We start from the raw sequence: 15,173 nt of genomic DNA on the forward strand, positions 1-15,173 counted from the left end.
CAGTCCCACAGGGATATGCTGGACTTGCTGAGCACACTGCTTGTTTGGGCTGCTCAGGAGTTCCAGCAGAAGCACCTAGGTTACAGCTGGGCTTAGAGGCCCCCTTCCCCTAGGGGGGAATTCAGAGAATGGACAGAAGGCTCAACGCTGGACATGCTCAAAAATAGACAATCTTGCTCCATTTAGGATCTGGTGTAGCAGCAACTGCAGGATGGCTTCGTCATTTCAGCACTAGGTTGCTAAATTCACCTACATCAGCATAAAAACGAGCCTCAAAATCATCAAAAGGCTGCAAGAAAACCCAGAACAAAAATCATAAATAAGGTTGCCCATGAACAAAACCAATGAAAGTCGTCATTATATGACAGCACATTCATAAATACCTGACACTAGAGCAGCTAGGAAGCAATCTCTAAATGTCTAAAGCTACAGCCTCTGTGTCTGTTGAAACACACAGTCCACCTGGGCTTGAAAAGCCATCCACAACGGAAAATAACATTTTCCAGTTTAAGTCCTGATTCTTTAATTTTGCATCTTGATAATCTGCATCTGATTTTTTTCCCCTCCTTGTATGTAATTGTAGTAAAACAGTTAGTGGTGTTATATTAAATCTGGTAACGACGAAGCAACAGTTACTATTCCTTCAGAAGACGGAGATTCTGACTTTCAGTTGAAAAATGTTCTCAGTTACAGGCTCACCGGGGAAAAAAAAGTTTCGACTTACTATTTTAGAATTAAATTACGAGTAAGTACAGAAAATGATGTTTTCCAGAATGCCAAAATAAACAGCAGCAGTAAAGCAGTCAGAATGGTTAGAAACATCATAATTTGCAGTAATACTAATCAAAGTTCTTAGGTCAAAAATCTCCTAGTTTTCAAAGATGCTGCGCTTCCAATGGTTTTGAATGCAGCACTTCCAAACCAAAGTGTTGGTCTTTATTAAGATAGCTGTGTTGTACGAAATTAGATGGCTAATTTTATGCATATGTGTCTGAAAACACTGAGGCTTACCTCAGGTTCTTCCAAGAGCCTTATCAGTATGCATTAATACTTAGTGGCAGATCTCTCCTTTCTGTGCTGAGAAAGTCAGTCCGTATCAGGTGTATCCGCCTAGTGAGATGAAAAAGCTGTTCCCTGGGAACGGGACTGTCGCCTCCAGACTAACTTCCCTTAAACCGCGCAGTTGCTGGATGATGGTAACTTCCACTGGTACTGGCTTGAATCAGATGTCAAATGGCCACTGTTTGAAAATCAGTGAAATCTTTATATATATATGTTTACCTCAGGCATGCTACTAGTCCGGCTGGCATTAATTTCTTGGACCTCTTGAACCTCATTCCCATTACAATGGTCAAAAGAAAAGCTGAAACTGTAAAAGACAATTCAATGTATTTATGTTTCCACTTCTCCCAGGGGACCATTCGGGAACACGGAGAGTTATCAAAGGTAGTTGCTATGTTTTGCTATGAACTGCAATTTAATAAAGCATTAAATCATAGATAGGGTCTAAAAAAACATTCTTGCTCTTCCAAAATACACTGCCATGACTTCTTTCCGCCGCAGATAAGGTTCCCAGGTGCAGCAGAATGCTAAATCCTATTCCACAGATACTAAGTTTGTCAGGCACTGAATTCTGCTCCCCCATATCTACATTCATGGGGATACAAATCAAGTAGGAAGAATCTTCATCAGAACAGTAACACATACGCTCAATTACAGGAATAGTTTCTGATAAATCCCGGAATCCTAGATCATTGCAGCCATTTTCTTAACTATTCAAGGAGCCTGAGCATCCAACTTTCTCTCTTTTCTTTTTAGAATGCTAGCTCGCTATTTGCTGAGCGTTAAAAACTAGATTGGAAGGTTTGCCACTTGTTTTCGCTACAGAATGTGGCTATCAACACCTCCTTCATCATGACCACAAGTTTCCTTTTGCTACAAGGGAACCATTCCCAGGAGTAGGGGGGAGTGGGAGGGCGAGGAAAAAAGTGAAAACCAAAATCAAATATCCTAAGTATTTATAGCCCACCTCAAATATTGATGGCCATTGCCACCTTCTATCACCATGGCCAAAAAAGCTTAATAGGATGAAGCATATCGATTCTTCTGCAGGATCAACTCATAATGTTACTTTTCGAGCATGGATAGCATCTAAACGGCTGACAACTACCGTGGTTATTAAGCACAGTGCTGTTTTGGTTTTGTTTTGTAGAGTTTTAAAGCAAGAATAAGCAATATCCCCACCATAAAAAAATTCCTGCAGCCTGGCAGCCAGAGGAAACCACCAACACAAGAAAAAGATGTACCAAAAGTGATTAAAATTTTCCACTGAGCAGCAACCCAAACCCACAGAAACTCTGTTCCATTGTCTTTGTGTTTCCTGATAGTGGCAAAGTGAAACTAATGAAAACAGTGAAAAGGTTTTTGAACTCTCTTTCCTTAGCTACAGGACTGGTTTTAGCCTACTGCAAACATTTCCAGAGCAAATCTACGTGAGCGTACCAGCAAATGAAATAGTTTACTGAATTAGGGGGTGCACGGGACGACATCGGATGTCTTAAATTACCTAAGAGAATACCTGCAATAAAGTCTTACTACTGACACCCCAAACCTGTTTGTTCAATGCCTTCTTGCTGCTGCTTACATACCTAAGGGCTCTCTCGTTCTGTCTTTCTGGCATTCCCAAGAGTTGCTGGAAAATGAGGAGAGCTTAGCCCAAACCGTGGGTGATGTATCTGCTCTGGGCAAAGCCTGCAGATTCTGGTTTGATGGGGATGACAGGTTTGGATTCAGCTTTCCTCTGAACTTCACTTTCCTCGGCTCAGAGCACGCTGGGATCAGAGGCCCTGCTGCAGCCCTGTTTTGTCCCCTGTCATCTGAACTCGTGTACTGTAGCGTCACCAAGATTTCCATTAGCAGAAGGTCTGCTGCAGCAGCTAAAAGCCCTGTGCAGACTCAGCTGAGAGACCGAGGATTGTGGCCAGCTGTAACACTGAAAACTTCTTGCTTGAGGAAGGAGGGGTCAGGCTGGAGCCAGGTGCTCGCCAGACCTTGGTGTGTAGGACTTTGTGTCGACTTACATCACTTCATATTAAACCCAGTAAAATACAAGTTTTATGGAAGTTGTACATTGTAATCTCTTAAATCAAGCTCTGCGACGCAGAGGCTAGCCAGACAGCTGAACACATAAATATTTAGGTTATTGAAACACCAGATCAACCAAGTACGCAAATGCAACAGCCAGTGCCCTAAAACCAGCTGATGCTCCGGTGCCGGCAGTCTTCAGCTGGGCACTCGGGGTGATAAAACTCTCGCCAACACCAGCAGATTCTTTATACGAAATGCCGTGCGGCTGCAACCAGTTTGCAGCCTCAAGAAAGGGCAAAACCCCACTGTTTTCCTGCAGCGGAGCTGGTATCGGAGCGGTTGCAGGAGCTGCTCCCCTCCCGCCTCACTGGAGCACCGGGCAGCACCCGTTTCCTCAGCAGCCATTCGAACAGATTTCTAACGGCCCCGGTAATGACGCTGCCGCCGCCAGGCCTGAGCGAGAGCCGGGGCGGGCCGGGGCCGGGCGGCCCAGCCGGGCCCACGGAGGGGAGGAGCGGCCGCCGCTCGGCGGGCCGGGGGGCGGGCCGGGCGGTGGAGGCGCGGCCTGGGCCGGGGCAGCGATCTGCGGCGCGGCCTGCGCGGAGGGTACGGGCGCGGCGGGCTGGGGGCCGCTGCGGGGGTCGGCGGTCCCGGTGTGTAGCGGCGGGGCGCGGGGCCCGGCGGCGGGGCCCGGGCTCGGTGCGGAGGCCGGGCCGGGCGGTGCGTGCAGCCCGGTCTGTGCGGCGGGAGCGTGTCCCGCTGGCTGCTCGGCGGGCCTCGGCCCGGGGTTACCCCCCGCGGGCTGCCCGGCGGCGGGGAGTTGGCGCCTGGCTTCGGGCGGGGTCGCCGGCGGAGCGGCGGAGGAATCGCTGCCGCGAGTGACGAGGCGGGGTGCTTCGCCTTTGGGCTCTACGGGCTCTGCTGGCAGCTGGGGCGGCGAGGGGGACGCCGGCGGAATCCAGGCTTGGCCGGCGCCCCGGTGGAAGCTCCGCGCTGGTGAGCCGTTGCGGTGCGGGGAGGGTCCGGAGCCCCAGCCGGGCTGGGTGCGGTGCAGGGCCGTGCTGGGAGGTCCCGCTGCGTGAGCAGCCCCGCGGGAGCCGTGCTCCCGGCACGGAGCGCTGGCGGGGAGCGGCTTTGGGGCCCGCACCCACGCAGGGAGGCAGCTCCGGATGCTGCGGCGGGCCGTGAGGCGGCTGCTCGGTTCGCTTCACGTGTTTCGCACTGGAAGGCCGGTGCCGGAATTGGTTTTGGACGGAATAGCGTGGTTTCTTTCATACAGTGATCACGGCGGTAGCTGTTACTCTGACAGCCGCCTGGCTGAGGTCCAAGGAAGGTCCAATGCGTTAGAACATCAAGAAAATGTGTGATTTCTTTTCCAGGCCGTTATTGCTATTCAGAGAGGAAATTTAGCGACTTTGCTACTCTGTCATGACTCTACCAAGGGCTATTCATTGCAGACCAGTAGCAGTCATCAAAGTACTTTGCAGCCCTGTGTGAGTGTTCAGCCTAAATCCCACAGTCAGTCCTTGAGTGGTGCGGTGCCAGAAAAAATGAAGCTTTTTGTTACCCGCACAAAAAGCCTCAGCCCTTGGCCAGCCCCCACAAGGAACTGTGATGAACAAGTAGAGGTTGTGTAGATACCTGGCCTTTTTTCCACCAACGGTTGCTCTGCTCTTCAACTTTCCCAGCTGTTTGGAGTGGAGCACGGAGCTGACGCTGGCATGCAGGGCTCGGGCAGAGCTCATTTTTTATCAGCTCTGCCTCTGCTGTGGGGAGAGGTCAGGGACGCTTCCTCTTTCTGATTACACTAGCCTCTCCTCGTAGTGCATTTCCCAGCCTTGATCCCACATGTTGGAGGTTAGAGGGCTTGTCCAGTCTGTGAGAGCCCAAGTGCAGTTCTCCTCTCTGATGGAGTGGAGTCGAGACCATCGTCTTCTTCCTGAGTGCCAGGGACTGAAGTATTCTTGAAGTGTGGAAGGTTGAGAGCTCTTGGTGTAGTGAAACTCAAAAACTTATGGGAGCTAGAAATGGGGTCTAGGTCATGGTCTTGTGTGTGTAGGGCCTGGTAAGGTCGCTGTGATAAGTCATTTCTCCAAATGCCTTGTTTATGCGCCCTGTTGCTGTTCAGGTATTAGGAATCTAGCTCGGCATCCAGCAGCTCTGCACTAGAGGCCAACTCTAAACCGTCAAGACATAGTAAGGTCTTTATTATCAGGTACGTATTTATGTGTCAGGAGAACTTTGTTGCAAGAGATCGAGGTGTCTGGGGACACAGGCGTTGCCAGCGGTAGGTGGAAGCTGAGCAGTAGTTTTGAAGACCTGTATTTTGGACTGGGGCACCACATTTCTCATGCGAGTCCAGCCCCCAGTAGAGCAATGGCTCTTTGCTAGAGGGTCTCTTGAAGATACCACCCAAGACAAAGGGCTTCAGTGGAGAAGGCCAGGGGTGTGGTCTCTCCTCTCACTATTGGACTATTTGTTTGTGCCCCTGCACTGATGCCTTTGGGATCATGACCAGTGTTTCCACTTTGTGGCTCTATCCTGGTTTTGGCTGGTGTGTTTTGGATTTAGTATGAGAAGAATGTTGGTAATACACTGATGGCTTTAGCTGTGGCTAAGAAATCAAGGACCTTTTTTCAGTTTCCCATGTTTGGCTAAAGAGCAGGTGTGCAGGAGCTGGGAGGGAGCACAGCCAGGCAGCCAGCCCAGGCTGGCCAGTGGAAATACTCCGTACCACAGATGTCATGCTCAGCATATAAACAGGGGCTGGCTGGGGGGCGGGATCTTTTTCTAGGAGTTTGACTTTTCTGTGAGTTCTGCGAGCTCCGTGACATCTGCGAGTTCTGCAGTCGCTGCTTGGGGACTGTCTGCGCAACCGGTTGTTGGGCGGTGAGAGAAACTGTGCTGTGTGTCGCTTGTTTTGCATAGTCTTTCTTCTTACTATTATTCCTTCCTTTGTTGTCTTATTAAGCTGTCTTCATCTCAGCCCACAAGTTTTAGCTTTTGTCCATTTCTCCTTCCCACCCCACTGTGGGGGGAAAGAGGGGAGTGAGCGAGCGGCTGTCTGGTGCTTTGTTGCCAGCTGCCAGGTTAAACCACGACAGGCTGAATTACGTACTGTGAAGTCTATGCAAAAATAAATAAGCCTGCCTGTAAACACAGAAAACCTTGGCTTAACGTTGAAGCGCTCTTTTAGGTCTGTGGCTTTGCTTATTAAAACTGCTTCATTCTTCTGGGACCCATTAGTGATAAGAGTACAGCGTTAGCTCTGTTTCCAGCCCCAGGCAAGCTCACATCAGCTGCCAAGTTCGTACTATGGCGTGTGACTGCACTTGCCAGTGAAATCTGAAAGGGTGAAGTGTTTCATCCCAGTGCCATCACTCGGTGGGCTGACTTCAACCCCCTGCTGCTGGGGGCACTGACCAGGCCTTATCTGCTCAACAGAGGTCATGGTCTCGTTTGCTTGGTTTTGATTTTAAAGTTAATTTTTCAGAGCCAAGAGGCTATAAATCCCTGTTACAGTTTAACTGTCGTTCATAAAATGGGAATGGGTCTTGAAGTCGGTTCGCATTCTCCATAATGGATATATTGTGATTTGGCTAATAGAAGTCAGCAGGCCTGGGGAAATATATGCTGGAATATGTATTGCCGTTATAAGCTCGTATTTGTAAAGGCACAGCAGCATGGGGCTCTGAAATGTCGTAGTAAGAGAGGTGAAGACAATGCTGGTGTCTCTGCGTTGGTCTTGAGGAGCAACTGATTTGGCGTAGTACATTTTCAAGCCTGGTATGGCACGGATGCTGTCACAAAATCCAGCACCCGCTGAAGAGATTTCATTGCTACTAGGTTAAAAATGTATTTATTCAGAAATACCCTGCAATTCTGTTTTGGTTGTAAAACTCATGAGCTCTAATAGTTTTAGTGATACGTATATGATTTAGTAGATGCTTACTACATTCTCTCGTGATTCTTTCTTGAATTGCTGCATATTCTTCTGGTAGTGCGTACCACTTCTTTATTTTCTCTGCTCCAGAGGAAATGTGGTTGCATCAAGCCCAGGTATCTAGGTCTTGATTGCCCTTCTGCTTCACGTTCATCCAACTGTAGTTCATAGTTTGGAGTGGAACATTTTAAATGCCAATTTAAAACATGCTTTCGGTGAGATCATCTTCTTGAATTTATCAGGAAACAAGAACTCTGAAATCATGGCCGGGAAACCCAAGCTGCACTATAGCAAGGGAAGGGGGAAGATGGAGTCAATCCGCTGGCTGTTAGCAGCAGCTGGGGTTGAGGTCTGTATCTTTTTTTTTTTTTTTAATAAAATGATGAGATTAACCTGTGATTAAAATAAGTAGTCTTTGGAAAGGTTTGCCAATTACACCTGAGCTTAGAGACATGCACAACATCTCACCTTGTGATGCAGAACACTTAGATTCAGCGAGGCACTCTGTTATGTTTTATTTATTTAACGTGTTCCTTGAGCAACAGTTGCCCAGTAAAAGGACTTTGACATACAAAGAGAATTGTTAAGTGCCGTTTTTGAAACATACTTCAGGATGATGAGGTCTTAAATTGTTGCTACAGACCAAAACTTAGTATCGTTGGCTTTTTCTGAATGCTCGTGACTTCTCTGTGTCTCATGATTGTTCTCCACTGGAAGACCACATGTACCACATGAAAAACTTTAGAACGTTATCTCCAAACGAAGTGCTTTTTGTTCTTTGGGTCAGGATCTGAGTAGGATAAATCAGCAAAGCTACCCGGAAGGCGGAGGGGGAGATATCTCGATTCACATCAGATGAAAACTGCCCTAGGGCATCTTAATTTCTACATGCAATTTTTGCTTGAATACAGTACTTTGAAACTGTTTTCTGAGAAACTATTTGAATAGTTTTTGAATAGCATTGGAAATAAAAGCCTGTTTTAATGGTGCTTACTTGTGAATGTTGCTGACAGAGGAGCTGGAGAGCACGAGTGCTGAGGAAAAAAAAGATCTTGCCCTCATTCAAATCTCCTCATTTAAAAAAAATTGCCAGCAGGGGGAAAGAGGGGGATAAATGCTTTTTAACATTTAACATTAAAAATCTCTGAATATCTCATGTGGCATCAAGTGCTTTTAAGTGAATGATTTGGTGTCTGGTAATTGTGCAGGCACATAGACTGGTCTTTGTAATGAAGGAAGCTGTTTCGGAAGTGTAAAGCATTGTACATTAGTGTGGGGTTGGGGACACTGTAGGGATGGGTTATGTGCTGGAGCAGGGATGGAAGAGTAGGAGTAGGGGATCAACACAATCGTGAGAAGTATGGGAATAGTGTGGAGAGGTGGAGTCTAACTTCCAGACTCTACTTCCCCATTGCCTTTCAGGTGGCACAGCGGTGGTTTCTATCTTTGCTTTTCAGTTTGAGGAAGAATTCATAGAAACGAAGGAAGACCTAGAAAAGTTACGCAATGGTGAGTCTGTAAAGTGTGCTCTGAACATAAATTCACACCAATATAACAAAGGTGAGATTTTTGTAGGACCTCCAGTGCAGTGTGGCCTGCAAAGAGAAGATTCGAGAGACCTGCGTGCTTGCAAATGCTTTCATCCCTCAGAACTGGAGATGTCGTGATGTGTTACCAGGTGTCTCTCTCTCAGATTCAGTGTAGTACTGCAGCAGTCTGAGTAGTTTGCTTGTTGTTGTTCCCTAGATGGAGTCCTGCTGTTCCAGCAAGTGCCCATGGTGGAGATCGATGGGATGAAGATGGTGCAGACCAGAGCCATCCTCAGCTACATTGCAGGAAAGTACAACCTGTATGGAAAAGACCTGAAGGAGAGAGCCTGGTACGGTAACAGTGCATACCATCCCTACTATACTATTCCATGATATTTAATATCCGTGAGAAGAATATTACTGTGAAATATCTGCATGTAAAGGTGCATGTACATCTGCTAGTGCTTTGTCTCCTTGGATCCAGGGACTGGGCAAATGGACTTTGTAATTGATAAATGATTGTTGATTGTCAACATAGTGAGAATGTTATGGCCACCTTCAGGCTCTTTTAATTTCCCGGAGACCAGAATTGCATGAAGTTCCTGGGCAACAGCAGGACCTTAATACAATGATAAAGGCTAAGTATGCCTTTTTTTTTTTCCTCTTTAGATGGGAAAACAGTAGTAAAAACTACAGCTGCCTGCAAAAATGAAGTGTCTTGAAGTGTTCTATTTTCCTTTCTTCAAAACGTAAAGAGTCTTTCACAGCTGATTTAAAAAAAGACATGTTCGGTACCTTAGTGCTACTGAAAGCTAAACCAGTACTTTGCTAATAATACCTTACTAGGTAAGCTGTGGATACTTTCCATTGTCGTAACTAAAGGGCTAATGCAAAAGCAAGAATCCTTATTTACTTTTTCCTTAAAAAAAAAAAAGGTCAGGCAAAATTTGAATGAAGTCCTTAACCTAACTGACTACCACTTACTGTAAAGGTTTTGTCCTGTGATAATGAAGGGGCAACTCCAGAGGTTGTGGGGATTATTATGGACTGGCAATTGGCAGCCATTTGTTGCCAGGATCCTTTCATGATTAGACCTCAAAACTATTCTAGGGTGGTTTGTGTCTGTGGTCTTTTGTTCCCCAGCATAGATGAATAGATTATCAGTGGAAAACCGTGTGAACTCAATTTTAAATACATTAGCTGCAGACTCTTGTTTACATACCTTGTTGCAGACACTGTGAGCCTGTTTATAAAGATCTCTGCTTTGAAAACAGTGACCTGGAATCAAAGTGGAAGAACAAGGAAACAGACTTGTGTCTTATGTTACTTTCACTAATGAGCATTTTACTCAGTGCTGCCTTCAGCATTGTATTTCAGGAAAATAACCAAAACAGAATGTTTAAATTGTAAAAGTGAAATAAAAATACTTGTTTCAGGATTGATATGTACGTGGAAGGAACAACAGACCTGATGGGAATGATTATGTATCTCCCTTTTCAACCAGCTGACACAAAAGAAAAAAATCTTGCCTTAATCATTGAACGAGCTGCAACCAGGTACTTTCCTGTTTATGAAAAGGTAAGTGATAAATCACCAGTCGTCCACAAAGACAGTAAAGTGGGGCGCAGGTTCCCCTCCACCCTACTCCCCAGGGCCCGCACACCTACTCTCCAGAGGGCAAGGGACAGTAGAACTCTGGAGCTGCATGGCGGAGGCAGTATTCAGCAGTGTGAAAAGAGGGCCACAAAATAATATTTGGCTGGTTCCAGTACTGTATATCTTTGCTGTCTTACTTTAAGACTCCTCAAAGAGCAAATCCTACTTTTTACACCTAGCTTAGTGGCTGATAGCTCCTAGCATTTTGCAGAAGTGCACCATTGAAATACCTGTGCCAGCTTTCAGTATTATTGCCTGAAAACGTAATATACTCTTGCTGTTCAAATTTAAATATAATTGTGCTTTATAATTAAGGACCTAATTCTGTGATCTTTCTCAAACTCGCTGCTTAAATATATTTATACTTAGCAGAGTATTACTGTCTTTTTCGGAATCGCTATTTGGGCGTCCTTAGGTGTGCACAAAGAGGCTCTGCAAACAGAATGTATCTAGCTTGAAAAAATAAAGCAATTATTTACTGGCTAGTATGCACTGAAGAGTTAGCCTTTAATGAGCGATGAAGGAAAGCACTGGGATGCTTGCCACCCCCAGAGAGCGCTTCAAGAGTCTTGCTTGGCTAGGCAAGAGTTGTTCAGCAGGGGACGGGTTGTTCTCTGCTTCTCCCTGGAACATAGCCTGAATGTTACTGAGTTGCCATTTTCTACCAACTTGCTGGTTTTCCTGTTATGTTGGTTTGGTTTTCCCTTTAGGACATTTTCATTTTTTTTGCTGTTAATATTTTCCTGTTTGAATTGAGCCAGCTGTGATCGTCATCTCACTATCCTACTTCTGTTTGTAACTTTACCTTTTGTACCTTGTATGACCGTACTGTACAGACTTTCTGACAGCGCTTTTCCAGAGCGTAGCCGTCTCCGCGAGGTCTGTGCCAGGGGTACAAAGCTGTGTTGTTTCAGAGCTGAGCCAGGCTTCTAGCTTGAATCCTTAGTTCACAGGCAGCTGAAGTCCATGCAGAAAATACAGGACTTGATACAATTTCATGTGCCTCTTTACCAGAACCTTAAATCGCAAAAGTGAAACCCAGAGAGGCTGCCCTGTGAAAAAGAGAATGCCCATAAATGACATAAACCAGCGCTCCTGTAACCAGAGTTCATACAGATTCACTGCCATACCAGTGGAAGGCTGTGCTGAGAGAGATTGATTGCACACATCCATCTATCAAAGATTTGAAGTCTGATAACGTCAATATTTAAGTTATTAAAAAATAAAAAAGCAAATTTAGACACCAGTATTCTGTGAACCTGTGCCTAGGTGGCATAAACTACTGCTATAATATGTTTTAGTGTGTATGCTCACTGGAGGAAAGTCTTTAAAATAATCCTTGTTCACTTATGGCAAAGACACAGCTAAGCTTTTCCATGATTTTTAGCCTAGTTAATTTTTGTTAGAATGATGAATAATTTTCCTTCTGTACCAGCTGTTTAAGTCATCCATTGATTCAGCCTTGCAGGGTTTGCAGTCCACGTGCTACGCAATCCTGACAGAAAATATCCCTGGCTGTGAGTGTTCGCTTTAAACACTCGGCAGGCAGATAGAGGCACAAGGTAATGTAAAGCACTGCAGGCAGTCTGGTTCCGATGCTCTGTTTGGGAGTTTCCGTACGGCTGTGGTGGACCTCGTTGGAGCAGTACAGGGAATAACTACGTGAAGGTATCGGCTGTTAAGGGAGAAGCCGCTGCCCGAGTGTTCACACCCCATTCTAGGAGTCGCGCGCATGCCAACCGAGACGTCAACCGCGAGGACTGGAGTACCTTTGCATCAGGCGGCTCCCAGGTGCCGATGGGTGCCCCTTTTCACCTTCAGCTACCTGGTGCAGTAGGTTAGAGCGAGCGATAGGTGCACGCACACTGAAACATGAGTTCTGATCTAATTTTTTGTTGTGAGAATACCTGTAACTTTCTGAGGTTCTAGATTCTTGCATGGATTAGCTCCGCTGTGTATTTTTGGAGCAATCCGTCTGTAATTAAATATCTAGATAAAATTGTTACATCCTATATGACTTTTTTTTCGCTCCTGTTTTGTAGGCCTTAAAAGACCATGGGCATGATTATCTTGTCGGCAACAAATTAAGCTGGGCAGACATCCAGCTGCTGGAAGCCATTTTAATGGTAGAAGAATGTAAGCCCGATATCCTGTCTGCATTCCCTCTGCTGCAGGTTGGTTATCATCTGATCTCAGTATGGAACGTAGCGTACAAATGTCACTGCCCAGAGTTAAAACCTGATTGATGTTGAAGTCTTTTGAACCATAGGACAGTTCTCTGGTCTACTTCTGTTGACTACAACAGCCTGACCACGCACGCACTGCCTTGCCCCCGTCGCTGCTGGCGCTCACCTTTTATCCAGCTCTGCTGTTCCCAGCTGTTCTCAGCTGGCAGGAATTCGCTTACTGACTCTACAGGTTTGGTCCTGTAACTGCTGCCTTCATGTCTTCAAACACAGCAAGGAGCATCGGGGGGGGGGGAAGGCTGTGGCCTGCTGTGTCTGCAGTTCCTGCCCTTCTGTTTTTACTAGCAAAATCGTTATTTTGAAGAACTCATGTACAAGAGCTGTGAAGTTTCTTACGTCTTGTCTTCCACGGTGCTTTGCACTGAGATATTCCTGTCCTTGCCTCTTTTTTTGCCCAAATATATCTATGGGATTTAGATTCAAACTGTGGTTTTTGCATTTTCTTTTTTTCTTTCTTTTTTTCTTCCACTTTTACCAGATGAGTCTTAACTCATGAATATGAATTTCTCCCCTCCCCATCTGGTAAACTTTATAGTGCCAGCATTGCAGGTGAGAATATTCACACCTGGATTTTCCAAAAAGACTAATATGTTGTAGGTGTGGGTTTGCATTTGTTTTTTTTTTAAATGGAAAATGCTGAGTGCGGAGCTGGCTATAAAGAGCTACTGCCTTTCTCTGTTTAGTGTGTCTGAGAAGTAAAAATCCAAGTCACCTGATTTTTAAACTATAAAGGATGGGATTACAATTTCCTTACTCTCATTGGCTTTACTGCTGCTTCTTGCAGGCTTTTAAAGGAAGAACAAGCAACATTCCAACAATCAAAAAATTCTTGCAGCCTGGCAGCCAGAGGAAGCCACCAGCAGATGAGAAGTTTATTGCTGCTGTGAAGAAAATATTCGATATCTAATCATGTGGCTGCTGAAGATAACACAGCTGTAATGCCTTACCAGAGCTGTGCCTTCTAGGTGTGAACTGCACAGATGTAGTCTGTAGCCTGCATCTATAGCTATGATAATCCACGAAACAGAATACGCTTTTACATTAGAGCAAAAGGCTAATTTGGACCCGTTGAGTCCAGAAAATGCTATTCCATGGAGCAGTGACATGACATAAAATATGCTGATACTTTGTGTTTGCTTAATGACAGTGCAGGCTTGGTAGGGTGAAATGTTTCAGCTGTAGCTTTCAGAGCACTGTAGAAAGCCTCCTCCCCTCTTCTTAATAAACTGCAGGAGAGAAGAGCCACTTCATAAAAGCAGGAAAGTCATTTAAAGTCAGGCCTCGAATCTGTTAGTTTTGCTCTCTAGGTGGTCTCCTAGATCAAAGTTCCCCGTCCCCCTGCTGTATTTCACCGCTGTCTCTGTACTTTCAGAGCTGCAGTTCAAAATAAACAAATAAAATTAAAATTCTTGATACTTGTAAGTTTATGGGCCAAAGTTAGGAGCTTGCTTAATCCCCATATGAATCTTCTTGAAGCAATTTTGTTCACTGAGAGATCAAAGTACTTGTGTTTAATTAGCCCGATGTGGTTTTCATCTACTGAAAGCACCTATTCCCTTGCTTTTTTTTTTGCTGCTTGGCTAGGTGGTCACAGTGAGGAAAATGCCTCTTAACTGTTTTTTCTTAAGGTTTTACCTTCTCCAGGCACTTCCCAAGTAGTTGTAAAGAGAACTGCACTGACTGCTCACCTTTCCAGTAGAAGAGCTGGTATTATCTCTGCAGTGCTTAAAGCATTCACTGTTATTTCAGATTGTTTACCCTAATGTGGTGGGAACCATCCCTGCCCCCTTTAAGAACAGTGACATAAACTATTCTTCCTTGCAGTTAGTTGTTTTTCTTGGTAGGACTCGAACTGATGAGGCAGAGAAGACAGCCGCCCAGCGTACGCACAGAACTGCTGCCCAGCAAAGTTAACTCCTTTTCCAACTTGTGCCTAGGAAAAGCCACATCATGCGCCTGAGAGGTACGAACCAGAAACACCCCGATCACCTAGGTAGTGCCCAGAGGAGCTTCTCAGAGTTTGGCATTCAGATTACCGAGGTAGCTGGGAGCAGTAGTTTGCCATGCCCACCACAGTGCTCAGGTTTCACTGAGCTGTTCCAAACAAGCGCTAGGACTGCTGAACCATCAGAGATGGGTGCAGGACATCACCTTCGTGTTGGGCAAGTCCTCAGTCCCACAGGGATATGCTGGACTTGCTGAGCACGCTGCCTGTTTGGGCTGCTCAGGAGTTCCAGCAGAAGCACCTAGGTTACAGCTGGGCTTAGAGGCCCCCTTCCCCTAGGGGGGAATTCAGAGAATGGACAGAAGGCTCAACGCTGGACATGCTCAAAAATAGACAATCTTGCTCCATTTAGGATCTGGGGCAGCAGCAACTGCAGGATGGCCTGGACAAGGTCCTGTGCAGCCTGCTGTAGGTGACCCTGCTTCGGCAGGAGGGTTGGACTAGATGACCCACAGAGGTCCCTTCCAACCCCTACTATTCTGTGATTCTGCATTTCAGCACTAGGTTGCCAAAACTTTTCACTGGATCCTTTTCACAAGGATTCACCTTGTCTATGGTACAAATATCCAAATTGGCTTTTGTAGGGTACGTGGCAGTTCAATTCCTCTGACCTGCCTGGAAATTCTACTTCAGGATGAAAAGAACTCCATTTTACGCATCCAGCTGCCACCCTGGTCTGAAACCCACAACATACCAGCTCAGTCACC

General features: G+C 45.9%; 1 protein-coding gene across 4 annotated transcripts; it reads left to right on the forward strand.

Moving 5' to 3' along the window:
• The first annotated feature begins 3,614 nt into the window (after positions 1 to 3,614).
• LOC104334144 (glutathione S-transferase) lies at positions 3,615 to 13,867 on the forward strand. 4 transcript variants are annotated; one of them, XM_075414691.1, is made up of 8 exons: positions 3,622 to 3,693; positions 5,882 to 5,976; positions 7,273 to 7,379; positions 8,488 to 8,539; positions 8,777 to 8,909; positions 9,996 to 10,137; positions 12,258 to 12,389; positions 13,246 to 13,867. In XM_075414691.1, the coding sequence occupies exons 3-8, from the start codon at positions 7,293 to 7,295 to the stop codon at positions 13,366 to 13,368; spliced, it is 669 nt and encodes a 222-aa protein (XP_075270806.1). In that variant the 5' UTR covers positions 3,622 to 3,693; positions 5,882 to 5,976; positions 7,273 to 7,292; the 3' UTR covers positions 13,369 to 13,867. The 4 variants fall into 4 exon arrangements, with proteins under 4 accessions (XP_075270804.1, XP_075270806.1, XP_075270807.1 ...); XM_075414692.1 differs by lacking the exon at positions 3,622 to 3,693 and adding an exon at positions 3,817 to 4,083; XM_075414689.1 differs by lacking the exon at positions 5,882 to 5,976 and having other exon boundaries at positions 3,615 to 3,693.
• Positions 13,868 to 15,173: the final 1,306 nt, after the last annotated feature.

Source organism: Opisthocomus hoazin, chromosome 2 (assembly GCF_030867145.1).
Source record: "Opisthocomus hoazin isolate bOpiHoa1 chromosome 2, bOpiHoa1.hap1, whole genome shotgun sequence".
Lineage (NCBI taxonomy): Eukaryota > Metazoa > Chordata > Aves > Opisthocomiformes > Opisthocomidae > Opisthocomus > Opisthocomus hoazin.